This window comes from Anopheles moucheti, chromosome X (assembly GCF_943734755.1).
Source record: "Anopheles moucheti chromosome X, idAnoMoucSN_F20_07, whole genome shotgun sequence".
Taxonomy (NCBI): Eukaryota; Metazoa; Arthropoda; class Insecta; order Diptera; family Culicidae; genus Anopheles; species Anopheles moucheti.
This window is the reverse complement of record NC_069142.1, coordinates 13,170,656-13,198,141: the sequence shown is the minus strand read 5'-3', so window position 1 is coordinate 13,198,141 and position 27,486 is coordinate 13,170,656. Positions and strand designations below refer to the sequence as shown.

The window sequence follows — 27,486 nt, the reverse complement described above, 5'->3', positions numbered from 1 at the left end:
TTATAGTTGGGGCCTCTAATTTCAAAAACGATGGAGGGAGGGAAGGGGAACATTGAGGGGACTTGAAATGAGACAAGTCGAAAAGCGCAGTAAGAAGGGGTCTACTTCGCCTACCGTTTGATCCGCCGCTGGGCCACCCCTAATCATCTTCTTCAAATGGTCCGCCAGGGCCATCACCATCTTCGAATACAAAATCGGAACCGGCTATATCACCACCAACAACAGTTACCACTGTACCTACACTCTTCTAAATGGAGCTACAACCATACGTGCGCCAACTTCGAGAAGCTGCACGTGGTGGAATTTACAACTACAGCATCCAAGGAGCACTTTGCCATCGAATTGGTTCGCTCGCTGTTCTTCCGGGATATTCGCCATGCAACACTCAGTTATACTTCTTCGATCTTAACTTAACTTTACAAAACATTCAAGCACCAGTAGTTGGTGGTGGACATAATCGATATTGTCTGTCCTGCAGCGAGTATTTATCACTCGCAATCTCCTAACTCGGATGTTCAGTCATACATATGAACGCATGTCTTTTCGCGATGAGCTGCGCCTTTGTCTCCTTTCACGTATACCAGGTATTGACCAGTGCCGGAACAACGCACCGACTGCAGGTGAGATAGGTCATGTGCAGTGGAGGATCAATCTCCTTGGAGGCCCAGGGCGGAATTTTTCAAGGGGGGCCCATAATTTTGCTACGGCATTATCGGTGTTAAGGAGATGTACTTCAAACATGATGTAACAACACCAGCAAAGTCTCGGAAAGAAAGCTCCCTTGCGTACATCTCAGAGTTCTGTTGCGTAGCCCTGTAAACGGGCCTAGTAAGCTAGTCTCTATATATAAACGTTTGTATGCGCTAAGGAGAACGATAACGCCACTACTTGGATCGCCATTAGCTGGTACGAAATTCCATACAAAACCAGCTGTTTTCAGGTTGCCGATACCAGGAGAGCATCCACGGAAGAGGTAGCATCTAGTACAGCAATTTTGGTAGAAAACCGCAGAAAGGTATGCAATGTTTAAACACTAACTTTCCCGTTGGTCGTGAAAAATTTCTTCGAAAACTACCAGTTTCCGAATTTAAAGTACCAGGAGAGCATGCACGGAAGAGGTAGCTCCTGGTACTGCGCCATAAGGTATGCAATGTTTATACACTAACTTTGCAACCAACTTGCAACGCAATGCGCCATAAGGTATGCAATGTTTATACACTAACCTTGCAACCAACTTGCAATGCAAGTTTGGTGCAAGCAAGAAACTTGCAGCAAGATGGCGCCCAACTTCGTACTTGCATGCAAGAACTTGTATGCAAGAACTCAAGAGTATGCAAGAACAAGAAGAGAGCGACCGCCTACTTCGCCTACCGTTTGACTCGCCGCTGTGCGGACAGAACAGTAACGAATCACAACAGCCGATTTAATTTTCCAGCTCAAGCTTCCTGAAATAATAATAAAACTGCACAGCAAAACACACGAAACTTTCTCACATTGAACATCCCCAAACACACGCCAATATGTTTATATCTTCATTCAAAAGAATTTATTTGCCCATCTCTAGTTACGCCAATACGCTTACAATGTACTGTTGCGAAAGTATATAAATCGCATGCTGCAGTCACATGCACACATACACGCGCACACACACACACACACACACGCACGCACACCCTCACATTTATTTACGTTAGTTTGTTGTTTGTTTGTGCTTTACTATTCAAATTGTTTTTTGTTTGTTTGTTTCCATTTTGTTCCATTTCTTAGTACGTATCACTCCAAAAAGGCGCCTTCTAGGTTCTGTGTTTTCTTTTTATCCCTTTGTTCTCATCTCTTCGTTTATCGTTATCGATTTTGTTCATCTGTTGGTTTTATTTTTGTTTACATTCTTCGTGATGTTTGGACGTTTATTTACTTGCTTGAAGTGTGAATGTACATGTGTGTGTGCTTGTGTTTTTTATTTGATTATTTTGTTCTATATCATTCCGTTCGACGTCTTTTAAACGTCTTATCCTTTTACTGGTTCGTTTTCTGTTTCGTTTTTTTGTTATTTTAAATATTTTGTTTCATGATCTTGTTTCGTTTTTTTTTGTTACACCTGTCCCATCTATCAACATTCCTCGATCACCGTTTGTCGGTTCACTTCTCCATATGACCGCCATTTTCATCTACATTTCTTGCGTTTTCTTTTCCTCCCAAGCTGTTTTGCCCTTTCGCGACAATCGTAAAACAGCAAATTCAAAAAACGTTCGCGCATAATAATAAATAATAATACAAGAAGAAGGAAGGGAACGGATAAAAACGAGAGCTAGCAAATTTTTAATAAGAAACAGCAAATAATAAAGCGCTTTCTTTAACTCTCACAGTTTGTTTTGTTTGCTTTGTTTGTTTGCTTCTGTAACAGTTTTTCGGGTCAAAAAGGGATTTTGCTTATTTCTAGTTTCACATCTCTGTGTTATCTGTTTTTTCTTCAATATATAGCGATTATGTAGCAGCATGTGAACACATCTGTTTGCTTTTTATTCGACGAAACTAACCCAAGTAAGGTTTAATTAGCGCAACAAACAAAAAAAACGGACGTGCTTGCAGTAGTACATACAGACAGAATTATGATTTCTCGGTGAGAACTTTTTAACACCTCTCGAGCTATTTAAAAACAAGTGTTTGCCGAACCGTTTAAAAACTAGTCTCACGATTGGACATATTACAATTGAAAACAACCCCTAAACAAACAAAAAAAGACAATGCTGTGAGAAAACAATAAATTTACAATGTTGCGCTTTGCTTTTTTCATATAAAAAAGAAAACCTGATACAAAAATTTACACTTTTTAAAACAAACGTAGCAAAAAAAAAACACCGTAACAATCCAATAAACATGGCGCGTGACACCTTCACACGGAACATGATACCTTAACGCTACACACACGCACCGTTTATCTCGGGTTCCTTCCTTCCACACGCGCGCGCACACACACATTAAAACAAAATCAATAAAAATAGACACATCCGTTCCTACATTCGCAGGGCACACACGCACGCATTGCATAATATGTATCGATCGATATTAACGTGCGCGGTCTTTTGTTTTTATCTTCGTTTAAATCTCTATCATAACAATAAATAAAGTTTTCGCTAGGTAAGTATGTATCGCAACCGTGGTTGGGTTTTTTTTTTGTTGTTCTTTTTTTCAGCGTTGTGTGTTATACTGTTTTATGTTTCAAAAGGGTACTGATTAACGGGAGGATAGGCGGGGATGAAAAGGGTTCCTGCTGGTTGCCATTTTCTTTGAAGAAAAGAGAAAATAGAGAGAGAGAGTAATGTGATAACGGGGGAGACATGGGGATTTGCATTCAAAACGCCACTAACTATCAAGAAAACTACTTCAAAATGTGAACTTAAAATACAGGCAGTCCTCGAGATACGTATTCGCGTGACCCGCTTCTGCACTTTATATATTAAGCAAATCAGACGACTGTTCGAAAGAAAACTTTAACATAAATTAGAAACAAATCTTTTATATGACAAAACAAAGTACTTTCAATTAAATTTTTAAAATGTTTGTTTAGATTTCGTGTAATGAATTAACACAGCTATCAGAGTTTCAAAAACCGCGCATCGAACCGAATTCGCGTACAAGAGGAACCACGTATCTCGGGGACTGTCGGTAGTCCTACCCAAAATCCCTTTCTTGGTCGTCAACCAAGGATTGTGATTTAGCTGTTGCGTGGGACACATCTCTCTATAAGGCAGTCTTTAGGGACAGGACATTTAAGGACTATGTTAGGCTAAAAACAGCGAGTTTTTAGACGATATAAGAACGCGCGGCGATTGCAGCAACTCAAAGTACAATAAGAAGTGTTCAATTGTGTACCATTGTGTGAAATACAAACTGCCACAGAGATATATTTTAACAGTCCGAAGAGAAATGCTTAGAAAAAAAAGTGTATATATTACTTCTGCATTCGTATTAAATACGCTTTACTTTACCGAAAAATAAAATAGGTATTTCTAACCATCATCTTCCATCCATCCATCTTCCAAATCCATCTTTGGACCTACTTTACTGTCTTGCTCACATTGTGTTATCGTGTGCCACAAGCGCGAAAAGTTAAGGTGCCGATCGTATTCTGCCGGATTCTTTTATCGTTTAATCTGGTTCGTTTGTTTTATAGATCACTCGTGTTGTTCTATCATCTTACAAATCCCGTTAATAGCTACCTAACGCCCTTATTACATCACGCTAATGAATCGCCTATTGTAACGTTTAGTAACGTGTAACCCATACGATGTATCGCGCTCGTGTGAGATCTCTCTATCGCAAAATGGCAGAACCGCGGCAGGTTTGGTATTTCTTTAAAGAAGAGGAATAATTAAGTATTGCCTAAATAAATAAAGATCGCAGGGAAGTAGGGAATACAATACACACATACGCCGATTCAGTACTTGGGTGCGCAGAGCTCACCAACCAACGCAAACGTATAACACGGTGTCCGTGATGGTGTTTGCAAGCTGACAGTGCATACAGAAGCTAAAACCGAAACTTGGTGGTGGTTGGTGAAATAATAACGAGTTACGCTTTTAACAATAGGCAAGTAACCGCAAATATCGTACCTTGCGCGGGTAAAGTAGTAACGCTACCGAGGAAGAAGCTAAAAGCGAAGCTTCGACAAGAATCATCTGATGCACTAGCTTTTTCGTTTTCTTTTTGTAACAATTCATCATGCCTATGTGGATGATCGGGTTTTTCGTCTTTTTTTCCCCTCCCTCACATTGCTTTTTACCAAATGGTAAAGGAATATTTTACATATGCGCCATCCAACCCTTTTTTCTGTACGCTTCAATTGGGCGTAATAGCGGACAAATACCTAAGGAAAATCATACATCACGGGTCGCAGGAGGGGAAAGGGAGAAGGGTATGGGGGCACGCGAATAATGAGTTGGTTTTTTTGTGGGGTTTCTTTTCCTTTTTTTTGGGAATGATGGTCCTGCTAACGAAGCTGTATACTAGACGCGGCTAGGATTGGTTGGTTGGTTTGCTAATTGTTTGTTCCCATATGCCGATCCTCGACCGTTCCCCGGCTCGATCGTCGCGGATGTTGCTGGTGACTGGGGACACTTGGCTCCTATCATATGTCCTTCAGTATGGTGCTCTTAACGTTCTTAAGCTTGTCTAGCCGCTTCAGCAGATGGTTGTTCGATGTTTCTAGCTCCTCCAGCCGATCCATGGCTTCGCGGTTCTGTTGGGAATTGCAATATATAAGATTTGCTTCACACTAACTGAGCAGGTGCAGACACCCCTTTTCTTCAACGTTAGTTTAACGGCATTAAAAACTGATCAGGCGTTTTAGAAACAATATAATAACACAATGTTCTGTTGACACGCGTTAACACTCGTGAACAGAAAGAAAACGCTTCCAAACCAAACGATAGTACCGAGTGTGGTTGGAACGGTGGGCTGCATTGGTTCAAACACGCGACACCTACACAGCACCGCGCAAAGTTAATGGTAAACGGGAGCGTTTCGATTAAATAAAAAAACAGTAACAACAAACCATACAAATAGAAACAAAAACAACATAACAAACCATGACTAATTGGTGGAATGAAATGTAAAGATGGAAACTAAACAATACAACGCACACGTATGGAAACAAAGGAAACAACTGAACTCTCCGTGTCGGAAATGATGTATTATGAGAATTATTAACATCTTCACTCTCGCCAGCAAGAGTAAAGTTTTCATGACGATTGTTCGATGAGCGAAATGTATGTTTCTTCAATAATTTTGATTAAGCACCAAAACAACAACAACAGTTCAAACGGATAAAAACAAAATCAAACGTTCGACGCTAGTAAATAGGGGATGATGCTTAAATCAACATACCGTATAGTAGAACAAAAAATTTATTTATACAGCTTTGTGTGGCAGATAATTTAGGATCGAAAACAGAGGTCGCCTACGGAAGACACTTCTTTAAAAAAGGCACCTCTATGCTAAACCGATGGCAGTGGTTTTTTAGCGTGGACAGAGATGGTTCTAAGAAATGTGCGGGTGCGTTGTGGACGGGCAGACAGTCACTGACAGTGACACTCGTCCCAGTATTGCGTAATGATGGGCTATAAGTACACACACCCGCACACGCGGCCATTAGCCGAAAAGATAAGAAAAAATGACTACAATCAATACATTGCCCGAAACGTATGTACGACTGGTTTCGCCCCGTATTATTGCATCAAGGAGCGCACTAGTATGTAAGGTAGCAATCTTAAAAACATCCGGCAGCAACGAAGATAGCGCCGATAGGCAGAGCGCTGGCCCTTTTTTCTTACCTCGCGTTGCAATTTTCGTCGCTCAATCTTTAGATCGCTTTCGGCTTTCTCTGCCGCCTCGGCGGTGCTCTTGTATCGGATCACCTGCGTTTCCGAGCGTGCCAGACTAGCCTGCAGGTTAGCGATCTCCTGCTCCGCCTTCTGCAGCTTGTATTTATACTCCGTGATCAGCTTGTTAGCTTCCCCTGTGGAAATAGGAGAGAATTAATATGTGATGCCACCAGTAAAGATCGGATGTACTCACGTTGCGCATCTTCATAGTCATCATCGACCAGCGAACCGTTCATGGAGGTGTATCGTCTGCCCTTGCTCTTGATATCGTTCAGCTGTTGCTGCACTGCCTGCAGTTCCGTCTGCAGTTCTTGCTTTTCGGCCGCAAACTTCTTCAGTCTTACGTCTAGAATATACAAAGCACAAAGGTTAGTGATGCACATGGAAAAGGACACCGGGTGCGTTTAGCACTCACCTAATGAGCCGGGAACAGATTTGAGCAGTTGTGCGTTATCCGCTGTGACTAGGGCGCGGTGCGCATCCGTACCATCCTCATTCTCTACCGTTACTATTACTAGTCCGTGCTGCTCTATCAGCGCATCACGCTCCTGAAGCTGACCCTGCACGAGCTTCAACTCCTCGCTGAGTTTGTCGTTGTTGCGCTTCAGCGCCTCCCGGTCCCGACATTTCTCGCGATATTCACGCTGCAGCTGCGCGTGCGACTCCTCGACCTCCTCCAGTTTGTCCTTCAGCAGCTGAATGTGATAGTTAAGCGAGGACCGCTCATTGTCTAACTGAGCGTTCGCAATCATTGCTTTGCGGAAACGCTCCTCCACGTCCTAAAAACATCAAACGAAAAGTATGTTAAAATGTGATTGAAACAAACTGGACATCTCCCGAGTTGATGGCGGCAGATGTCGTCGGGAACTTTTGAGGAGCATTCACGGACATCCACCAAAAGTTTACTCTACAATAGACCGTCCTATTCAACGTTTCTCTACTTCAGGGTGGAGTATGAGATATGGAGGAGCATTCAGAAATACAAAATAGATTCCCCGGGAAGACGGTTGCGATGTTGAGGGCCACTTTCCTGGAAACGCTTTGGAAATCATTCTTCCAAGTCATTATACACCACCCTGGAAAGCATCAAGCGAAGTACGAATTCCTGGGTTTTTAGATGACATCACATAGACGTACTACAGCAGTGGTCTACGAAGTGACTGAGACTATTGGACTTAAGAATAGCGTTGAGGATCCCTGCGAAGAATTAGGTTGTGATGTCCAACTGAGCAGCAGAGTAATAGTTGACGATGACGGTCTTGGGACGAAGGAAGAGAACTTCGGTTGTTGTTTTTGGGAAAACCCCCGGGAATGGAGCAATTTCATACTAACAAAGAGCTAACTACTAGCCAATAATTTAAGAAACCACTGAGAGGACTCGTCGAATATTTTAAATATAGCATATGTATGCCAGAGATGCAACCAGAATCGTCTCTGGTACTCACTTTCAGCTCATGCCGAAGGTCGCGCAGGCTACGGGCTTCCTCCTCTAGGGAATCCTCACTGTTACGGCGGGACGATAGGGCACTGCCACGCGTCACTGCATTCTGGGCCAGTATGCGGCTGGTGCGGGGTGTGGCAACCGTGTTGGCCGGTTCGGACAAACCGATCGACTGCTGCTGCAGATCAAACACCCGGTCGGCTGTTTGCTCCAGCTCTTTCTGTTGCCGCTCCAGTTCTCGCATCCGTATCTCGCGAGCCTCTGCACGTGCCTGACGCCTAGCTGCTAATCGCGCCTCGGCCTTTAGGATGCGATGCGCGAGATGAAGCGATGGAAAAGAAGAATACAGAAAAAAAAACACTCGTTGTAAATAGTAGCGGATAGCGGACAGTATTCGCAAGCAGGCACAGAAGACACGGTAGACACGTACGGTTTAGGATGCGAAATGGTAGGAAAGACAACGTTTATCACGTATATATGCGACACATAATTAATACTACGCCCGTTTGGAACAAGCGACCAATAGTCGCGACAGGGTGTGCTAGAAACGCGTGCTATAGATGAACATCTCCCAGGGTGAGAAGATGAGTAACAGTACAGATTAGCATACGCAACACGACTGGACGAAGAGTTTACAACTATAACCTTCACCGGCATGAGGTTCACAGAGCGTTCGGGTGGAATTGATCAGCCTGAAAGTGTTCTCTTTCAGATATTCCGTGCCATTAACGAAGCTGTAACCTGATATATGTTTGATTAGACACATGATACTTCCAACGGATGCCAGTTACGTAACTGCGATTACATTGGTTTGATCTTCGAAATGTTACAAGATCACTTCTCTACACAGAACGAATCACTATTACCTCAGGTACAGTGACACATCCAACGTAGGCTCTGCGAGCATAACTCTCTTAACACAATACACCCTGCAGGTACGACACAAAAGCGGTGATGGAAGTGAAAATATTATAGACATGAGATGGGGAAGCAACAGAATTCAGCTAAAGACGTACTACCAACATTGAAACCCAATTCTCCAGCCACGCGATCCGAAGGAAATTGTGACAGAGACAAAGGACCATCCGCCCCGCCCCTCGTAAGCAAAACCCACCACCCACAAGTGCACCCACAGCAGTCCTGTGCGGATTGACGTGAAAACACGACGGACGATGTTGCAAGCGTACGGTCGTGAAACGCTAGATCGCCAACAACCTACAATGTCACTAGCGCGCTCGAGCAGCTCCACAAACGCTTCGTCCTCCTCGGAACTAAACTCATCCCCGGTGTGCGAAACCGATAGCCGATGGAACTGCCGGTGGGGCTCGTAACTGTGCAGCGGATGCGAACCGGGCTGGTGGGGATAATCCGGATCCTGCAGCGACGATGAGTCGTGGTAGCTATCGCTCCGTACGCTGCTGCTGTTGCGACTCGCATCCCGGGGCGGCTGCTCGGGTGAAGACGAACCACTGGCATTAGTGCAGGCGAAGAAACGTTCGGCATCGGCCGGAACCGGCACCGAATCACGGTGCACATCGTGTGCGCCCAGGTTGAGCAGTTTCCGCAGCGAGGGCTCACCCTCGAGCGACTCCAACGCTAGCTCACTGTTGGCTAGCTCGTAAATATCTCCCACACTACTGCTATTGCTTTTGCAAACGCCATCGCGGGTGACACCGTCACTATCGGCAGGTGCCCCAGCATGTCCGACACCGTTCCACACACCTTTGGCCCGATCCATCTCGGTGCTCACTATTTCCTCAATATAATTTTGCATTATGGTCTTTTATGCTCACCCTCTCCACAAATTATTCGGTAAGTTTCACACTGCTTGCATAGATTTTGCACACAAAAGCAATTCAAAAGCGATGAAGCGGACGCAAACTGGCACCGATAGTTTGCTTTCGGGATTACTTTCTTTCGAACATCAATTCTATGTTTACTTTGATCGAGGGCAGCAAATTTGCACGGTTTATCGAAGATGTCATCGTGCAATGTTTTGACAGTTCGGTTGTACCGGGTTCCGGGTTTGAATTGACAGGCACGGATAGTGACGGGTGAACTGTAGCAATAAGGCGGCGTACAGAAATATTCGTCCGAGGGTACACCGACGAGGTGAGTCAAACTGGCACACCTCGCCCACGAGATGGTTCCGTGGTGAGGTAAACGATGGATCGATGATGAACAACCCTGCATGACACACAGATGCGCCCGCATACACTTAAATTAATCTTCACGAACTGAATAGTTTTCCGCTAGATGAAGTCTCTGGTTCATCACACTAAATTGCTCGAGCACGGTTAGATAAAGAACCAGGGCACTGGGCAGATACGCGTACCACCACCGAACGACCGAGAGAGCCCACGGACAGCAAAAACCGTGGCCACTAACGTTCGCACCGTACGGCAAACGGTGTTCAAATGCCGGAGAGCCCACGCCGAGTAGGTTCGGGTGTTCCAGGCAGCGCGTGCGAGGCACGAACGAACAGCGAAAGTGTATGCGACGAGTACCGACCGCATCCGATCCGCGAGCCCGAATAGCCCCCCTTGTGAGTGGGGATCGAGTGTGTGCGCAAGGGTTGATCTTTGAAGTTCCCGGTGCGTCTGTGTGTCATGTCCCGTGTCTGTGCAAAACAAACATTCCTGACAGTGCGCGTCACCCGCGGTACGCATCTGCTCTGAACAATGGGCTGAAGATCGTCGAGCTCCACTTATCGGACGACCACACCATCTTCACACCCAACCGCGCGCGACTGGACATTTTTCGCCATTCAGGTGGTAATAAAATGATCGCACACTATTATTTACACCGTGTTCCTCCAGCTGCAATTCATTCCCGGGCATAGCCTTCGAAACCGCGTACCCGCGAGATCTGCTCGTGGGAAGTACGTTCGGGCGCATTTGGACATTGTGCGCGCACGAAATGGTGTACGAAGGCAGAAGACAATGTAACGGCGATTTGACATTCGCCGCGTTCATTCCCGACGGTGGGGATATAGATTGAGATTTAGAAGTCGTATTACGTCAATCATCAAATAAGTGACGAACAGAGACAGAACAATTGCCTGCGAAAGTCAGTCGATGGGTATACAATATGACTAAGAGAAGCTGCTGGAAGCAAAAGGGTTGGAGACACAAACAAAATAAGAAACGATCACGATGAAGACTTTAACTCCTCCACAATATCCCACACGCGTCTATTGTACAGCTCAGTTTAATGAAATGGCTATACATCTTTGTCAACAATTTATTGATAGCCAGGCACATCACCAGCCAACCAATGTAGTCTTCAAAAAGAATGTTTAAGAAATAAAAAAACAGCATCGGTAAAATATATGAGTTTTGCAGTCTTGTTTTTCTTCCGCTGTAACTAGCAAGACTTACAGCTCATCTTCAGGCAGAGAAGTGTGATTAAGAAAAAAAACACAATAGAATTTTATATCGAGCACCAAAGCTGTTAAACAGTCATGTTGTGCTAGCAAATGCTTGTAAAAGGCCACATACACAATAGCCTCTTCGACGAGTGGAGATGAACAATCACAACAATGGTGAATGTGAGAACAGTTCCCATGGGATAACAACAGAATGAGATCAGATTTAACGACAATCGGGTTGGAGTTCCGTCACTCGCGATTGAGGGACTTGATAACTTGATGTAAAACAGGGCTACTAAACATTTGAAGTTGGTTTATAAAAGTAAACTTCAACATTTTTTAAGCATGAGCATTTGATATGGGCGTATTTATCCTATTCCTCGCGTGACTTTAAGCTTGCAAAATTTCCAATCGCATATAGCAGAGAGAACGAAGCAAGAGCCAACCGTACCAGTTCAGTTTCTCCCCCTGCTGGAGCTTTTTTTTGTTGTTGTTCCGATCATTTGATGTGAAGCTAAACCAAAGGCATTTAAACTGCGAGCATGCTAGTTTTCCAAAACCCACAATGCATCCATCGGAGCCCAAACGAATCGAATGCTGCAAAAGATCCCAAACCTGCATATAGGCACACGATCTGCATGGTGCTTCTTTACATGCTCTATTAACTCGCGATCGAGCAAATATGTAGGTGTGCGCTTTTTAGTGTGTGTTTTTTTTTCCAACGCCAAGAAATGCGCATTGCTTTCTACCTCGGATGCACTGTCCGTTGATTGGCACTTTGGCACATCTGATCGTGGCACACTAAGACGGCACACCACCACGGGAAATCTGTTGCCAATCGGAGCGAAGAACTAATCACCGACAACATTAGGAAGCTACACGGTTCAATTGAGTGAACTTCAGTTGTTGAGAATAAACAGGAATAATAGAATAATCTATAAACTTCCATGTATATGTGAGTTGTATTCATTAGGCAACAGCTTTAACAAGACACATCACAACACTCAGTGTAACATATACTTCCACTCCATAAGCGACTCCGACCTGTGCAGTGAGTATATGAATGAATGACTCTTCTCAAAAGATTCTTTAAGCACTAATAGCATTTAGTAACGAGCGCAATTTCTAAGCGATAAACGGGAAGAATCAAGCAAGGTGCCAGTATTACTATCTATCGTGTTATGGTTCCCAATGAAATTGTTCCGCTTCAATTTTAAGTTGGTAGTTTGACGTGTTAGAATTAAATAAGAATCATTATTGGGATGAATATCGAATGAATTCTCATGAATCTGAATCTCTATTTGAAAGTTTCGTTAATCCTATAAGATTTATGAATCATCCAATATTTATATCCTTCACCTATGAGTTTAAACTCCCCCCCCCCCCACCCTCCTCTTCCCTCTACCACCCTTAACCACTCCAAGGGGCATAATCTATCTCTGCTCTGAGGATTCATGATTTTTTTCACAGTTGATTCCTGATTGAAATGACTCCTCACTAAAGATTCATATGAATGGGACTTCTTGCACAAAATGCACTAGGCAGAGCAAGAAATACCACAACTACAGGAACAGAATGGAAGCAAACCGAAATATTTGGTCTAATATTATGCATACAAAATAGAATCTCTCGGCATTTGATTCAAATACCGGAACGGTTGCGGTTATTTGTAACTATTTCGATAAACCACCTTACCGTACTCCTCGATAAATACGCCAGTCGACGGACCAGTGGCGTATTTAGGAGTGCGGAGGCCCTGAGCAACAATAGTTTTAGGGCCCCTAATAAAAATGCTTTTCTTATTAAATAGATCTTACGTTTTATTTGAAAAAGATGGAAAATATCTGTAGTTTATTTTTTTCTTTAATTTAATTCAAATATTCCATTTTGGTTAAACTTATTGATTTTGTTTTTAACCGTCAGCTCGAGGCCCCCCGGAATTGCTTAGTTTGCTTACCGTTAAACCCGCCACTGTGACGGACATTATTGAGCAAATATTTAAGAGTCCGAAGAAGCATATTATTCAATCAATCAAGTCCTTTCCATCCGACTCTGTTTAGTTACTACAATAATCAATATAAATGTCAAAGAAAGCCACGAATCAATAATATCTATCTCTATAAGCCATACGTCTTTTTTCAAGAAATCTTCAATAGTTCTGATCAAAATACATGAATTGGTTCGGAAGAACATAAATTTTGAAGAATTTTAAGAAAACTGATGCTGATTTTTTTAATGCTGATCATGCAGTCATTTCGACCTGGATAACGATCGTACTGAGAACGTACGTATTCCAACATGCCATTGCATAGCTGGTCCCGCTGTTGTAAAGACAACACCAGCTTGCTTTCATATGCGAAACAGAGGTGGAGATTAAAAAGCCTGTAAAAGATACGTGTGGTGAAAGGTACGCTTTCATCCCACACTGACCGCCGGCAGTTGCAGTGGTTGCAGTTGGTCAAACAAAGCTGCCAATGTAAATTGTCAACACGTGCGAAGAAGGCGAGTACAAAAAAAAAACCCACACGATGGTAGGGTGCTATTTATAGCAACCGGGGGAGAATTGCAATTTGAAATTGCATTTCCTTGGCGCAAACCGACGCGGATGAAAGCGGTGAACGTTACTGGCCGTTGCGTTGCCGAATGTTACTCACGTAGCGCCACGTTCCCTTGACGGCTAGCCCTTTCGGTTGGCCGGCACTTTCCAGCTCGAGACAGTCGCTGAGCGACGGTCCGTACTGATGCTGCACCACTAGCTTGCTGGCGAGCGAGTTTTGCTGTGGCTTTAGCTGCACCATGCTGCACCGCTGTGCGACGTTCCGGAGCGTCTTTGATTGGAGGTGGCTTGGTGAAGATGAACAACACTGGCTTTTGCAGGGTTTTGTTATACACGTCTACCACTGGCACGCATCAACAGTCGTGTTGATAACTTATTGTCACATCACACATTCAACCCGCTAATTGCCCGCAATCTTCGCAATATCTTGCGTATTTTAGCACTTTTGACTATGGTTTTGGCAGGAGCACCAGGGGAGGGCACGCACGACGATTAAACAAAGCCGCACACCACGCGGTAGAGCAGCTGACACACTGCTGCTCTCTCCTTCAGCCACGAGGACAGCAAAGAAGCACGCGTGCACTACGTTCGGTCAACCGGGAACGACTGTTTGACGATCCACGTTTTGCCGAATGACTACACCTCCCCGAGACATCTTCAATCCTGTGGTGCTAGCGCCCCCAATGCGCAAAGAGACGCATTTCCGTTCCGACCCGAAGCGTTCGTCGCACTCGACGGGCGGCGAGAGCAGTGCAGGACGATGGTCCCATCGCGACGGAAGCGTGACAGCAGCGATCCGTCTGGCAGGCGCGGATTTGTTATTTTTGGACATCCGTCTGAATGGGTCGCGCCGCCACGCGTGTCTTGCGAAGACCGGCATTAAGCTGCAGCTCGGAAGTGTGCATCGGCGCTGTACGTGCGTGCGTGCACAGCTGGGGGAAGCGAGTTTTGGCACTCCCCGGCAGGGAAGGCGCACACGATCATGCAACACGCCATCGACCTTGTTCTGGTGGCTTGATGCTCAGACGTAGCATATTGTCGCGCAGAAAGGAAAGCAAAACAAAGTATAAACTTTCGCAATTTTCCATCGAAAAGTATTATTACCATATATTAAAGCAATTATTATATTGAAGATTTCGGAAGTGCAATGTCTTCAAATATATTCTCAAATATGGTAATGTCTGGAATATCTCTCAAAAACATCAATTCAGAGTTGATTCAGAATCAAGAATCTGAGTCAATCTTTGAACTGATTGAATAAATCTGAATATCTTTCTAATGCAATTGATCTCCAAGGAATTTGTACACTATGAGTCTCCCCCCCCCTCAACTACCATTTCGCTTAAGACCGGCATTAAACGGTCATCTCCCTGGTCTGATGATTCATGAATCTTTCGAGAGTTGATTAATGATTTAAATCTCACTCCTCACTAAAGATTCACATGAATGACGCTTCTCGAAAGATTCATTAAGCACAACACTAGTTGTCCAAAGAGTAAACTCATCTCGTTATAACTCATCTGGCAGCTCTGCAATCCAGAATTCCTTCCCGGAACTCGTGAAACAGTCAACTTGGAGTATTACTGATGTATTTTTAACACATTATATTAGGTTTAGGCAAAAAGAAATGCGTGGCTTCCGTGAACATGTTTCAGATTGTTCGATGTGGGTCACAGGCTATTTTAAGGTAGCTTCTTAGTGTCTCCTTCAAAGAAGTCTTGGGTGTTATTGGTGTCTTTGGTGTATTATACCAATTTCTTATAACTTAAGTAGTTTTGAAATGCGTGTAGTTGGTGCCAGGTTGAGACTATATGATGAAGGCATTAAAACTTCCCAACCGAACTCCTTGAAGTTACTATAAACGTGTGAGGTCTGGTCTATTGCCAGCTTCAAACTGTAAAGTTGTTGACAGTAGACATCTGAATTTACGCGTTTAGCCTCATGACAGCAACTCATAATGAATATTTCCCCTTCTAGTCCCACCAAACACACCTTGAATTGCTTCACTTCGTTTGGGCCACGATCGTTTTCGTCCAAAATAGTTATATTAGACCTGTTTAACACCTCCAGTCGGTTTTAAAAAATTGGCTTATTTCTTCCCGTTTGGCCAAGAATTCGCAGATAGAAATTCGATCTACGTTGATGTTGTTGGTGCTAATTGGAGTGGCACTCAAACATTCACCTTCTTTGGATAAATGGTTCAAAGCTACTTTATAGTTGGGGGTTTTTTAAGTTTCTGAGCGATGCTATGACTACTAATATGCCCGTTAACTTCTGCATATCACTGAATACTTGCTATTTTCTATTTTTTCCTAGCACACATCGCCCTCTTTCGGTATCGATCACACATAGCAACGCTTATCGTTTATCGAACCCCTAATAGAAAGGAAGTGCTGGAAGACAATACCGATGCTGCACCATCTGTCAACGGGCTGTCGTCGTTTTGTGCTCCCCTAGGAACTGCAAACAATAGTAGGCAGGGGGGGGGGGGGGGGGGGGGAGGGGGGGGGGGGGTGAAAGGGAAAGTAGGGGAAAAGGGAAAAACAAAGCTGACAGATTCCTCCGGAACCAGATTGATGTGTCTAACGGCCAGGTCGGGCGCATTGCCTACCGTCACGACACGCCCGTCTATCTTTAGCGCGCGAATCAGACGATCTCGTGTGACGCCGGGCCGCCGTGTCAATGTTTCATCGTTGCATCGGTTTCATTCTCGCCCTTCCGGTTTACCACCTACCGTCACCCCCTAGGAACGCGGATCGCACACACACACAGACGCACCCGGATGATGGAGAGGGCGCCGCCAGAGCGTGTGTCGAGCGGACTCCTTTATAGGTGGCCGTCGTGTATTACGGGTCCATTGCGATGCGTCTAAACGAATCTCGCCTGCATTCTCCCCACGAGGATGCCCCGGAATGGGACCATACGTATCGACAAACAAAGGAACCACTCGATACCGTCCATATGTCCACACATGTCGGCTGATCTTTAGAAAACAATTTGGCTTCCATTGCGCGTGTGTTTGAGCGTTTTTTGTTCTTTCTTTTTCGCGTAATTGTTACCCATGTCTCATGAAGCACAATAAATAGAATTAACCAATTGGTGCTGGAGACCGCTGGAGTGCAGTGTCTGGGAGTGCAACAGGACCGGCCAAAGGAAAGCGCAACATTTCGTTGCACTTCAGGCGATGGCGGCACACATTCTCTCCCCCCCAAGCACCGCCCGAAGCGAACGTCCTTCTGGGAACGGTACGACTCCGGGGGTTGAAGGTTTAATTTTAGTCACTTTTAGCGTACCGTACCGAACACGTGTATGCCGGTGTCGGCACGGCAAAATCCCGGCATCATTTAAATCTCGGCGTTTTTTTTTTCTTCCTCGCAGTCGGTTTCATTTGCACGAAGTTTGATTACCGGAGTTCGGGACGTTTGAGCCACGGTGCAATGGTCTTGGCAGTATTTCCCAAATCTTGGGAGGTCTAAGGAGTCTAAGGACAGCGGGAAATAATCCGGATTGATGACTGCAGCACTACTTTTGGTCAGATAGATCTCTTAAATGTGACGAAAATTATAACATGTGCGCTGATTATATTTCAATTTGGGTTTCATGCAACTCGCCTCCTCAGGTTCGGAATAGCACTGTTGGATAATAAGACCCTATCTTCAAGTATTCCTTCAGGCATACGTTTGTCCAATGAAATAGACGACGAATAACCTATTGATATCTGAACAATCTAATGATCTGACTGGCAGAATACAGGTGAACTTCTGAGTGAACACTTTTCATCACCAAACTACAAAAAAGTAATGTGAAGAAGTCACTCTGGCTCAAAAAGATCTAAGAAAGATCTTAGGATAATATAAAGACGATTATTGTTTAAAATTTGCCGCAAATTTTGGAACTGAGCTAAAATGATTCAACGGTTATCTTATCATTAGAATGCTGAAAGGATGATAATTAATAATGTTACTTTCAACCCTGAAGAAGATGCGCTAGGAGTTCCTCAAAGTAATGTATTGGGACTTCTTCTCTTAGGATGTAAACAATGTTTAATGTATTATGAGATATCTTTGCAGATGACTCAATTATTTGTATCTCAGGAAGAAACACACAAGACAAATTTAATTCAAATTCACAATTGGATATCAGAATAAAGGGTGAATATATTGCTGTGTCCTCAGTAATCTTAGTAGTAGTGAAATACCTTGAAGAGGTAGTGGATGAAACATTAATCTATACTTCTCACATCGATAATGTTGTTTCAATAATGGTAATGAATGTTCTATATTTGGAATGCAAGATTCATCGTTATAATGCATTAATTGGTACACATTATAATTAACTTTAATATTAACGATATTAAATATCTATCATTGATGTCTATGATAAGTCATCTCACTATTTGAACATTATGTTATATGCTTCATTGACACTTGCCGGGGTACTTGGGACAAATAATTAGCCATGGTAATGAGGGTTACATGCATAGAACAGGTAGAGTACATAACACCAAGGTGTCTGATACCTTACCCAGGCTTATAATAATTGATGCTTATGATATCGTGTCATTGCCATAAGACTGACATAATTAGTATAACTATAATTCTCTCATTACGCTTTAGGCTTACAGCAGTACCCATAATTGAAATTGTTGTTTGAAGTATCTTAGAGATAAATACGTCTTAGAGATAAATAAATAATAATATATATATTGATAAATATTATTATTTGCGAAATTTTGTAAATTATAATATTCAGCACATGAAAGCAAAACTCTGAAATTTTCTCTGCTTGAAGACAACGCAGCAACAACACAAAAAAAAATCTTAAAAATTCCATACAACGCTACAAAGGGGAAACCCAATTCGTGAAACATTTCTTAAAGCAACGGGACATTCTATTTTTCCCTGCTTCCGGCTGTCGCAGACAGGGATTATACTGACACTAGCCCCGGTACCAATGAAGCGTTACAGCAGCAATTTACCATTTTCCCTCGGATTCTGTTTCACTGCCCTCCGGTGCATTGTTTTACCGCGTCTGTCTGCTGTCCCCTCTGCTGCGCGACCAAACCCGGGAATGCCTAGTGCGTGCGTGTGTGTGTATGGCTGTCAGTCAATCGTTTACCGTTTGCCCGACTGCGTTTTGGGCGCAACATCTGTGCCCTCTAGTTACTCGTACCGATTCTCCTCATACGACAATGTGACAAAGATCGATTGATCGTTCGCGATGCATAGCTTTGGGGTGGGGGAGGGAGGAGGAGAGTGGAGGGGGTGGAGAACCGAATGTGACGTAGGTTTTCCGGTTCCGTTTTCCAGTCCATTGCTGGTACCCCTTTTTACTCTTACTTAAAGCATTGGAAAAGCTTAGCATAATCGTTGCTGTTGCACGTTGGAAAGCTAAAATGCCCGCTAAACAACGCTAAGCCATCTTTATCTGGAGCCCCCTTAGGGTGCTTAGAAGTAGGCAAATGTTTCAACTCAGCGCAACATCCGCCATGGGGCAGAAACCTTTGCGCGACCCTTTTTCCGGTCGGGAAAATTACTTTTAAAACTTCCCAAAAAAAAAAAGTACCAAACAGAACGTGCGTTTAGATGCGTGAATAAAGTGCATATCTCTAACGTTTGTCAATGGTTGGTTGTGTTTATCATTTACCAACAGCAAACCTGCAATTTATCGATGCGACCATCAAACTGTCACTGTATTAATAAATCGCAAACAAATGTCAAATACCACCCGTCAGATATGCGTTATCAATAAAAAAAATCACTTCACCCCCTTGGCCAAATCAAGACAGTTCCTTATTGATCCAAAATCGATATCTTTCGCAATGAAACTTATCGTTCGTCTGCAAAATAGAACACCTTTCATATCTGTGAAATGTTTGCCAGCGATAAGCAATAATTTACATTATGCCGTAACTAGCTAAAGAAAAATAACATTAAAAAATGTACAAATAAACACAATGCTCAACGGCAATTGAACATACGCTGGAATGAAATAAAAATAAGACATAATACACGATCGTTTCCCCACACCCCACACGCAATATCCGAATGCTAAATGCGTCGAGGGTGACCGTAGCAGTAGCGACCTTTCACCCTGATTTTGGGGAACGTTTCACCCACCATTAACAATCCACGCCGCATACAAACCGGACGGAACCGTTTCTGTTCTGGTTCGACCCCCTCGGCCAGGTCGGGTGTCGTCGGGTAAGGTAATGGTTTGAAGGTAATTTTTCTTGCGCCCTTACCATTCCCGAATTACCGTCGACGCGGATTGCGATGGAAATAGAACAATTTTCCTGCCCGGCAACAGTGCGGCAACCCGCGAGCAAATAATAGCCGAAAACCGTTCCTGGAGGGAGAACGGGAGGGTGGTGTAACGTTCGATCACTATAAAATCAATTGCACACGCGGGAGATGCAGTGAAAGCGGGAGAAAACCCCGAAAAAAGACAAATAAACGATCATTACCGAGCCATGCAGCATGCTTATTGTTTGTTGAAGATGTTGGGCAAAAACCGAAGGAGGAAACAGATGGTGGCCCTATTTGGCGGGGATGCATTTCGGGTTTTTCCAGCATATTTCGGAAATGTCAACGCGTCAAACTACACGAAGAAAATGAGACGATAATGGTGGGTAATGGTGTTTCATCGCGTCCGCGTTCGCTTGCCATCGGCGTTACATCTGCTAATGATATTTCCGAACGATGACGAAACATTTTTACGACGCTCAATTGCTCAACGATGCCAAGCCGGCTTACCCGGCCCGGCAATTGCATTCGACATAAAAAATGCATTTAGCCGTGTGCGTGTGTGTGTGGTGTTTGGAAAACATCCGCCCTTAGGTAGCACTGTTTTGCTTACTATCAGCCCCCAAAAGTTGGGTTGGGCATACTCTTGGTGAATTAGTAGCGTAACCCGATGGAACTCGCACCGCCGGAAGTTCCAAAAGTCATCGGCAAGAGCCACAATGAGCTGGCTCATTGAGTGGCTGAAGAATTGCCATTCAATAATCTCTTTTTAACGGCACCGGACGGCACCGGATCATCTAGAAGAGCAGCTCGGTGTTAAACCGATCGAAACATGTTGCACACGATGGTGATATCGATCCCGAATAATTCCAGAAATGGCACCCTGCTTAAATTTGTTGAGAGTCCTTGATAAAATTCGATGCCTTTAAGAGCCTTCAATTCCTCACAGCTCAGTAACTTCATGCGCATATTATTCCAACATCTTCAGTCTCGATTTTTACCCAAATCGTTATTGTGCACTGCAACGTATTATACCATGTATTTGTACAAGAACGCTGAAATTGAGAGAGTGTTATTTTGAATCTACTTGCTTCGAAGTTCCGAATGGCACTCGAATGCAAGAACGTATCACCTACAATGTCAGTGTGGTCGAACTTACCTCCTTTGCAATCTGATCAAGGGCCTGATCTTCGGCATTGATTCGCGAATTGCCGCGACGCCTCCCACCGGCACTCGGGCTCTCCATATCGCTGTCTGTTTTATTGTGTGGCTCAGCGAATGATGCTGTTGTGCGTTTGTGTTGCTGATTGATCGATGCCAAAATACAAGAAAATTACGAAATGCAACAGCTAGTGGATAGCGGATGGCAAGGGTACGTGGTTCAGTGTACTAGTGGTGTGTAGGTTACGCTGGATGGTCCGCGAATTATCTTGCGATTGCACGTACGGACGGTAGAATCGGTACTACCGTGTCCAGTAACATCCAGTTAGGCGGGCCTAACCTTCGACGAAGCGATGCGCAATCTTCTCAGCACATGCACAATTCTAAGCCACTAACGTTTCGAACCCCCCGATCGGTTATGCTACAAATTACCTTGTCTAATATTAGGCCTAGGCGCTTGGCAGCGTCACGGAAGCACAACAAGGACACCGAAGCAAAACAAACAAGAACACAGACAATATTTACTCTCAACAATGGCAATTTACGGTACAAGTCATCCTTTAGCAGGATTTCACGCCGGCCGGTAACACTGGTCACTGTTTTATCTTTACTATGGTTCACTTCACACTGTTGCTTGCTTAGCATCCACGACATTTACATAAACTATTAATTTATTCCGATTCCACTATTTACCGGGCGGTATATCACACGCGTTGTTTGCAACATTAAACATACAAAATTGATACAAATGCACATTCATAAAACACTGTACACCGAGTTGTGTGTTTCGCGTGTGAAATGCGTACATACCTTACACGATTGCACTTTAGTGACATAAACAGTATCGCAACATAATTACAATATCACATTGTATGTGTTAATCTCACACGTCACAGTCACACGCGTCCTACAGTGCTAAATGTTACTCTAAAAAAGACTGTAGATCTACTACATGGACGCGGGTACGTAAGAAACATTTAAATAAAATGTAATCAAATTAATTTGCATCGCTCATGTAAGACAGAGTCCGCTCAGGCTACAAGGCATATGTGTTAATTGAAGCAAATACTATTCCGGTCGATCACGAAGAAGAAAAGAAACGGTCACACATCTTCACTGTTCGTGTTGCAATTCATGTTTAGTATCCGGGCACGTTTACGGTTGGGGATGATGATGAACGTGTTCGATCGGGTTTTTTTTGTCAGTTCGGTCCAGTGTGATGATGATGCATGTTAGCGTGTCGCAACGGCAAGGAACCATATTGTTATGAAAATAAAAAGGGGAAAAAATGATCTTTTAATTTCAAGTTTAAGCGAATGCTGCTGATAAATTTTGGAAACAATTTGTCCGAAATGGACCCATTCCTTTGTTTACGCGTTCGATTGCACTACTGCATGCGCAACAAAAGCGTTCGAAATCTTAACGTATGCATTTAAAAAAATGAAATTGAATTACGGTTACGTTCGCCGTAACCATTTCAAAAGTATTGTTTTACCAGAACCTACAGTCACTCCTTTAGGGAGAATACCTGCTAATCATATTGTGACAAACTCTTTCACATAACATATTCCATATCTCGCATTTATTTCTGCACTGTTTGAACGAAAGCTTCAACTTCCACATGGGGAGCGAACAGATCGTTTTGCTTTCGATGCTCTACTTTAAATTTTGCTGAATTTCATAGTGCTGTCTGCTGTTAAATAGTCTGCTAAAGAATTCCGTTTGGGATTCTGAACTTTATCCGGATGGGAAAAGATATTATAGATGCTACATCGGTTATAATTGACGAAGAATAAATTTCTCCCAATATAAGCATGATTCTCTCTGGTTATTATTACGTATACAGTTTGAACAAAGCTTCGAAAACAGCTGCCTTATATTTTCCGTTGTAATTGTAAAGAATTAACTGAAAACATTTTCAACAGTTGTCTATAAAAGGATAGCACAAAATACAAAACAATGATGGATTCTCTGTAATAATCGCAGACAACTGTTCATTTTTTCAAAGCATACGTTATTCTACTTAAAATAAACCAAGTCAGTCGCAATGCTTCATTTGCTGAGAGATTTAGTTTGTAATGAAATGTTTTATAGATATAATGTTGTATATAATAAATATAAACATCTAGCCTAGCGTCAATGACCAATTTCAGACACTAACAGATTATAGATTTAAAAGATTATCTTACTAAGAAATATACATTCATTTTAACTACATCACAGTGTAATAGTGTACACACGCAAAACAGAGAAAACAAAAAACCCTTAATATAAGTTTATGGCAAAAACTTTGGAGAAATATGGTTCTTAGCAAGCTTTTGAAACATTATGTGTAAGATTGCGTGTATGAGAAATGTTTTGACAATGCTCTACACGTACGTTCTGTTTTCGTCGTCCACCGTTTCGATGGCCCATGGCAGAACTCTTTAAGGAAAGTGATTTTTGCGAAACGATAAGTGGCAGATTTGTTTACAAACTCTTCCTCATTTGTGAGATTCTCATCTGCGCTAACTATGCTACGTGGTATACGTACCCAGGTTTATATCGTGCATGAATGGTACAAATAATGCATCACAGTCGAATCAGTTCAACGAGGCGCCATAATGAATAAACAAGTGCAGCATTCAAAATGATTTACATGAAATGATAATCACAGAATAATAATTAGAAATTACTTCAACATTCATTTTCTTTTTTCCGAAAATGTTCCCGACTAAGCAGTATTCTGCTTAATGAAACTACGAATAATCGAATTCAGTGAGGAGTCCTTACATTGAAGATAACGATTCATGAATCTCAACGGAAACATCATTTTAGGCTTATTGAAATTAAAATACATAAATAAAAGTTGTTGTTCGATATTTTTATAGATACTTTAAGCTGGGCAATACACAATTAAAGGTGTGAATGAGGTTAAATCAAATCTAATAAATAATGAAGATACAGATACAGATAGAATTAACAAACCAAGCACTGCTAGCATTTGATTGCGTAAACCGATCGATTCGATTTTTTAGCTAGTAACTATTCTAGTTTATAATTCTTAAATACCACTTTGCGTTGGCCCTAGATAATTTCAGAAGTAAAAACAAAAATTAACAATTGCCTAAAATCAAGTTCTCATAAAGATTTTTAAACACTTGAGGATTCATGAATCTTTACAATAGACTTCCAGACATCATTCGAATTCCATTTAATTCCAGATTTACTCAACACTAGAACTTGCGATTTTATGGCTGCAGGAAAGATTTCTTATAACGAAAATACCTACCTGTTAGATTATATTTTACCAAACAGCACTTTCCAACTCGGGACGGGACCGTTTGTTAAAGCGTATAAACAAATATTCTTATCGCAGTATAAACCAATGCTACGCAAACAACGAATCGAAAAAGCCGGTTGAAAGTAAATCACCTGCAAAAAAAGAAGAAAAGTTGTGTATTAATATTATTGTTAAACTCTATAATGATTAAAGTAGAAGTAACGAAACCATTCGATATTTTTTGGTTAATTGATTGATGTTGCGGGAATGGTGACTCACTGCTACGCTACGGTTCCACACTTTTATGTGCGCTCATGTAGCGCTACACACGGGTGTGAATCCTGGTTTTAAAAATATTCCCGATTATTTTGTCCAAGGGTGAAATTTCAGGATGGTTGAGGGTGGAACATTGATCGGTGTGTGTGTTGTTTTTTTCCTGCTGCTTGTGGCCGTACCGTTCCAATATGAGTAAGTTTTCTTTCACTATTTCACGCAGAAGATTTTTGTTGGCGTATCTTACTGAGTGCGGTTATCCCTACCCGTACAGAATCAGATGTTTGGGGTAGCAATATCTTTATGCCAATATCTCTACCTTTAGGTACAGCTTCCGATTTACGCTCTTCTGGTGTGTGCGAGTGTGTGTATTGGTTGCTCGGTGGCTCCGCACGATGTTCGATAGCTCGCAACTGAGCCGTGCGTGGATGTATGTGTATGCGTACGGGATTTTAATGCATTTTGTAACGATTCGATGCGATCTTCCGTTTTAGGCTTTTGGATGATGGAACTTTTTTTAGAGACAAAAGTTGTATTACGCACTGCCCTACACAATTGCACCTTATCACAGCACGTTCGACCGTCTATTGTTTCATCCGCTACGAAATCTATCACATGCGGCAACCAGCTTTTCTAGAGCATCCCAGAAACGCTTATCACCCTTAACTACAACTTAGCACAGCCGAGAATTTTATCGAACCGATTCACGGAATTTGATAGAAGAATCTAACCTTTTTCTGTCACAGAAAAGCTCAGTTTTGGAGCGATTGAAAGCGGATTTTGGCTCAATATAATCCCCGATTGGGATGGTTTGCAATAATGACAAGTGGTTTTTTTTGCCTTCTCCCTGTTCATCCTCTCATTCTCACACACCAAAAAAAAAGGTTAATTTCAAAGCCCGAACCCTGGTTGGTGTGGTGGCCGTTGTGGCTGTGTATCGCTGCTTCGGAGGCTCGCGTAACTTACCCCTTTTGGCCTCCGGGACGAACTTCACACCAGTTGTAAAATGAAGCACAACTTCTGCGAGACAAACAGTTTCCGCGAAATTTCGTCAATTTTTTCGTCGCACCTTTTTGGTCGCAGGTCATTTAGGTTATAATTTTACCCACAAACACACAACAACACGTCGTGCATGCACACACAAACCACGCACGCACACACAGCATCAGGGCGCAGTGAGAACGTGCTATTTTAATGGGAGGAGCAGTGCTGGGGTTTTGCGTATGTGTGCGTACCTTCGTGCGTTTTCAACGAAAGATCAATCATTCGGTGTTTTAATTCACCGTATTTAACGAAACATTTCGTAGCTGAACGAAACACTCGCAGTGTCATTTTCAAAACTATTTGGTGTTTACGGAACAATTTTGTTTCATAAGGCAATTTTGTAACTCCTTTTGAACGTTTAGTAATTATTTGTGTTAATTAATACATATCAAGCACCACTATAATTGCGTTTGATTGCGTCAAGAATTTAAAAAAATTAAAAATTTAAATACCATTAGCAGCCGTTAGAGTGATAGTATAAACGCAAGGCTCCAGCGACAGAATCAGTTGTCAAATCAATATTTCCATCAAAACAAATTTCCGCTAAATTGAACAGCCTTCGCTCGAATCAGTCAAAGGTCAGTTTGATGTACAACATATTTTTTGCCCCATATTAATGGTTCATTTTCACTAACTTTACTTAGCATAGAATTTACGCACAACATCGCAACGCCACTTATGCTACGCTTGCCTTCTCTTGTATCGTCCATCATCCGCAGCACGGGATCCCGCTACATCCACAGCACCACGATGACTACCGATGTGAAGGAAACACCGGCAAATGAGTATTCCGTCGCGTTCGTAACCGTACCGGACAATACGGTGGCGGTTAATATGGCCCGGCAGCTCGTTGAGAAAAGTTTGGTGGCGTGCGTTAATATCATCCCCGGGCTGACGTCCATTTACGCGTGGGAGGGTAAGATTAATGAAGATTCGGAAGTGTTGATGATGATCAAGACGCGTACCTGTCGGGTGGAGGAGCTGATCAAATTCGTACGTGAAATCCACACATACAGCGTGGCGGAGGTAATTGCATTTCCGATTGCGAGCGGGAATGCACCGTATCTGGACTGGATTGGAAAAACTGTCCCAAAAGCTGGCACTGCGTAAGGGGTATCGTCGGGTGTGAGGTGGTTTTCTTAAAATGAAAAAGAGATCTAAGCGTGTTATAATTTTTGAATTCTGGGCGTAATGGAATTGGTGTATGAAATTAAGGGGGTAAAGGATATTATGTAGAATATAGATTGTTTTGCCTAAATCACTATGAGTCTGTTTTTTTGTGGTAAATTTGTCAGTTAGAAATTAAATATTCTCTGCCAAATCTGATCTATCTTGTCAAGTTAACCATTTCGTGGTAATCAAAATAAGCGTAATATTAATAATGTTAAGGAGTAATTGATTATGCTTTACCCTCTCTCTCTCTCTTTCTTGATAAAAGAAATCGCACTACTTATCGATTCTATTCATTTGCAGATTTATTGTTTCTTTTTTTCGTCTTGTTTCGTTGAAATCTTCCCATAATAAATTTGGCATCCCCAGGCAAAAAAAAAAGATGATTCCAGTAAAATAATCATATTACATAAAACAATCGTACAAGCCTTGTTATAAATTTCTTTTGGACCAACAATTTCACTTCCACTGGCTATGTCGTCCCCTTCCCTTCCTTCTGAACAGTTTCCATTTCCTATACAATGTGTAATTGATGTGTTTCGTTTGTTTTATTTCCTTTTGCATTTTTAGCGGTGATACA

The 27,486-nt window shown here is 42.7% G+C and overlaps 2 protein-coding genes across 7 annotated transcripts; one reads left to right on the top strand and one right to left on the bottom strand.

Annotated features, from left to right (window-relative positions):
* Positions 1–1,519: 1,519 nt before the first annotated feature.
* LOC128306389 (leucine-rich repeat flightless-interacting protein 2) lies at positions 1,520–25,792 on the bottom strand. Of its 4 annotated transcripts, none has more exons than XM_053043893.1 (8): positions 25,659–25,792; positions 24,429–24,571; positions 21,156–22,268; positions 7,829–8,125; positions 6,799–7,162; positions 6,577–6,729; positions 6,333–6,517; positions 1,520–5,239 (listed from the first exon to the last, which is right to left on the bottom strand). In XM_053043893.1, the coding sequence occupies exons 3-8, from the start codon at positions 21,240–21,242 to the stop codon at positions 5,129–5,131; spliced, it is 1,197 nt and encodes a 398-aa protein (XP_052899853.1). In that variant the 5' UTR covers positions 21,243–22,268; positions 24,429–24,571; positions 25,659–25,792; the 3' UTR covers positions 1,520–5,128. The 4 variants fall into 4 exon arrangements, with proteins under 4 accessions (XP_052899853.1, XP_052899854.1, XP_052899855.1 ...); XM_053043894.1 differs by lacking the exon at positions 25,659–25,792 and adding an exon at positions 25,424–25,586; XM_053043895.1 differs by lacking the exon at positions 25,659–25,792 and adding an exon at positions 24,648–24,760.
* Positions 25,793–26,218: 426 nt separating this feature from the next.
* On the top strand, positions 26,219–27,087 carry LOC128306391 (protein CutA homolog). 3 transcript variants are annotated; one of them, XM_053043899.1, is made up of 2 exons: positions 26,219–26,314; positions 26,456–27,087. In XM_053043899.1, the coding sequence occupies exon 2, from the start codon at positions 26,487–26,489 to the stop codon at positions 26,844–26,846; it is 360 nt and encodes a 119-aa protein (XP_052899859.1). In that variant the 5' UTR covers positions 26,219–26,314; positions 26,456–26,486; the 3' UTR covers positions 26,847–27,087. The 3 variants fall into 3 exon arrangements, with proteins under 3 accessions (XP_052899859.1, XP_052899856.1, XP_052899857.1); XM_053043896.1 differs by having other exon boundaries at positions 26,290–26,314; positions 26,386–27,087; XM_053043897.1 differs by having other exon boundaries at positions 26,296–26,314; positions 26,381–27,087.
* Positions 27,088–27,486: the final 399 nt, after the last annotated feature.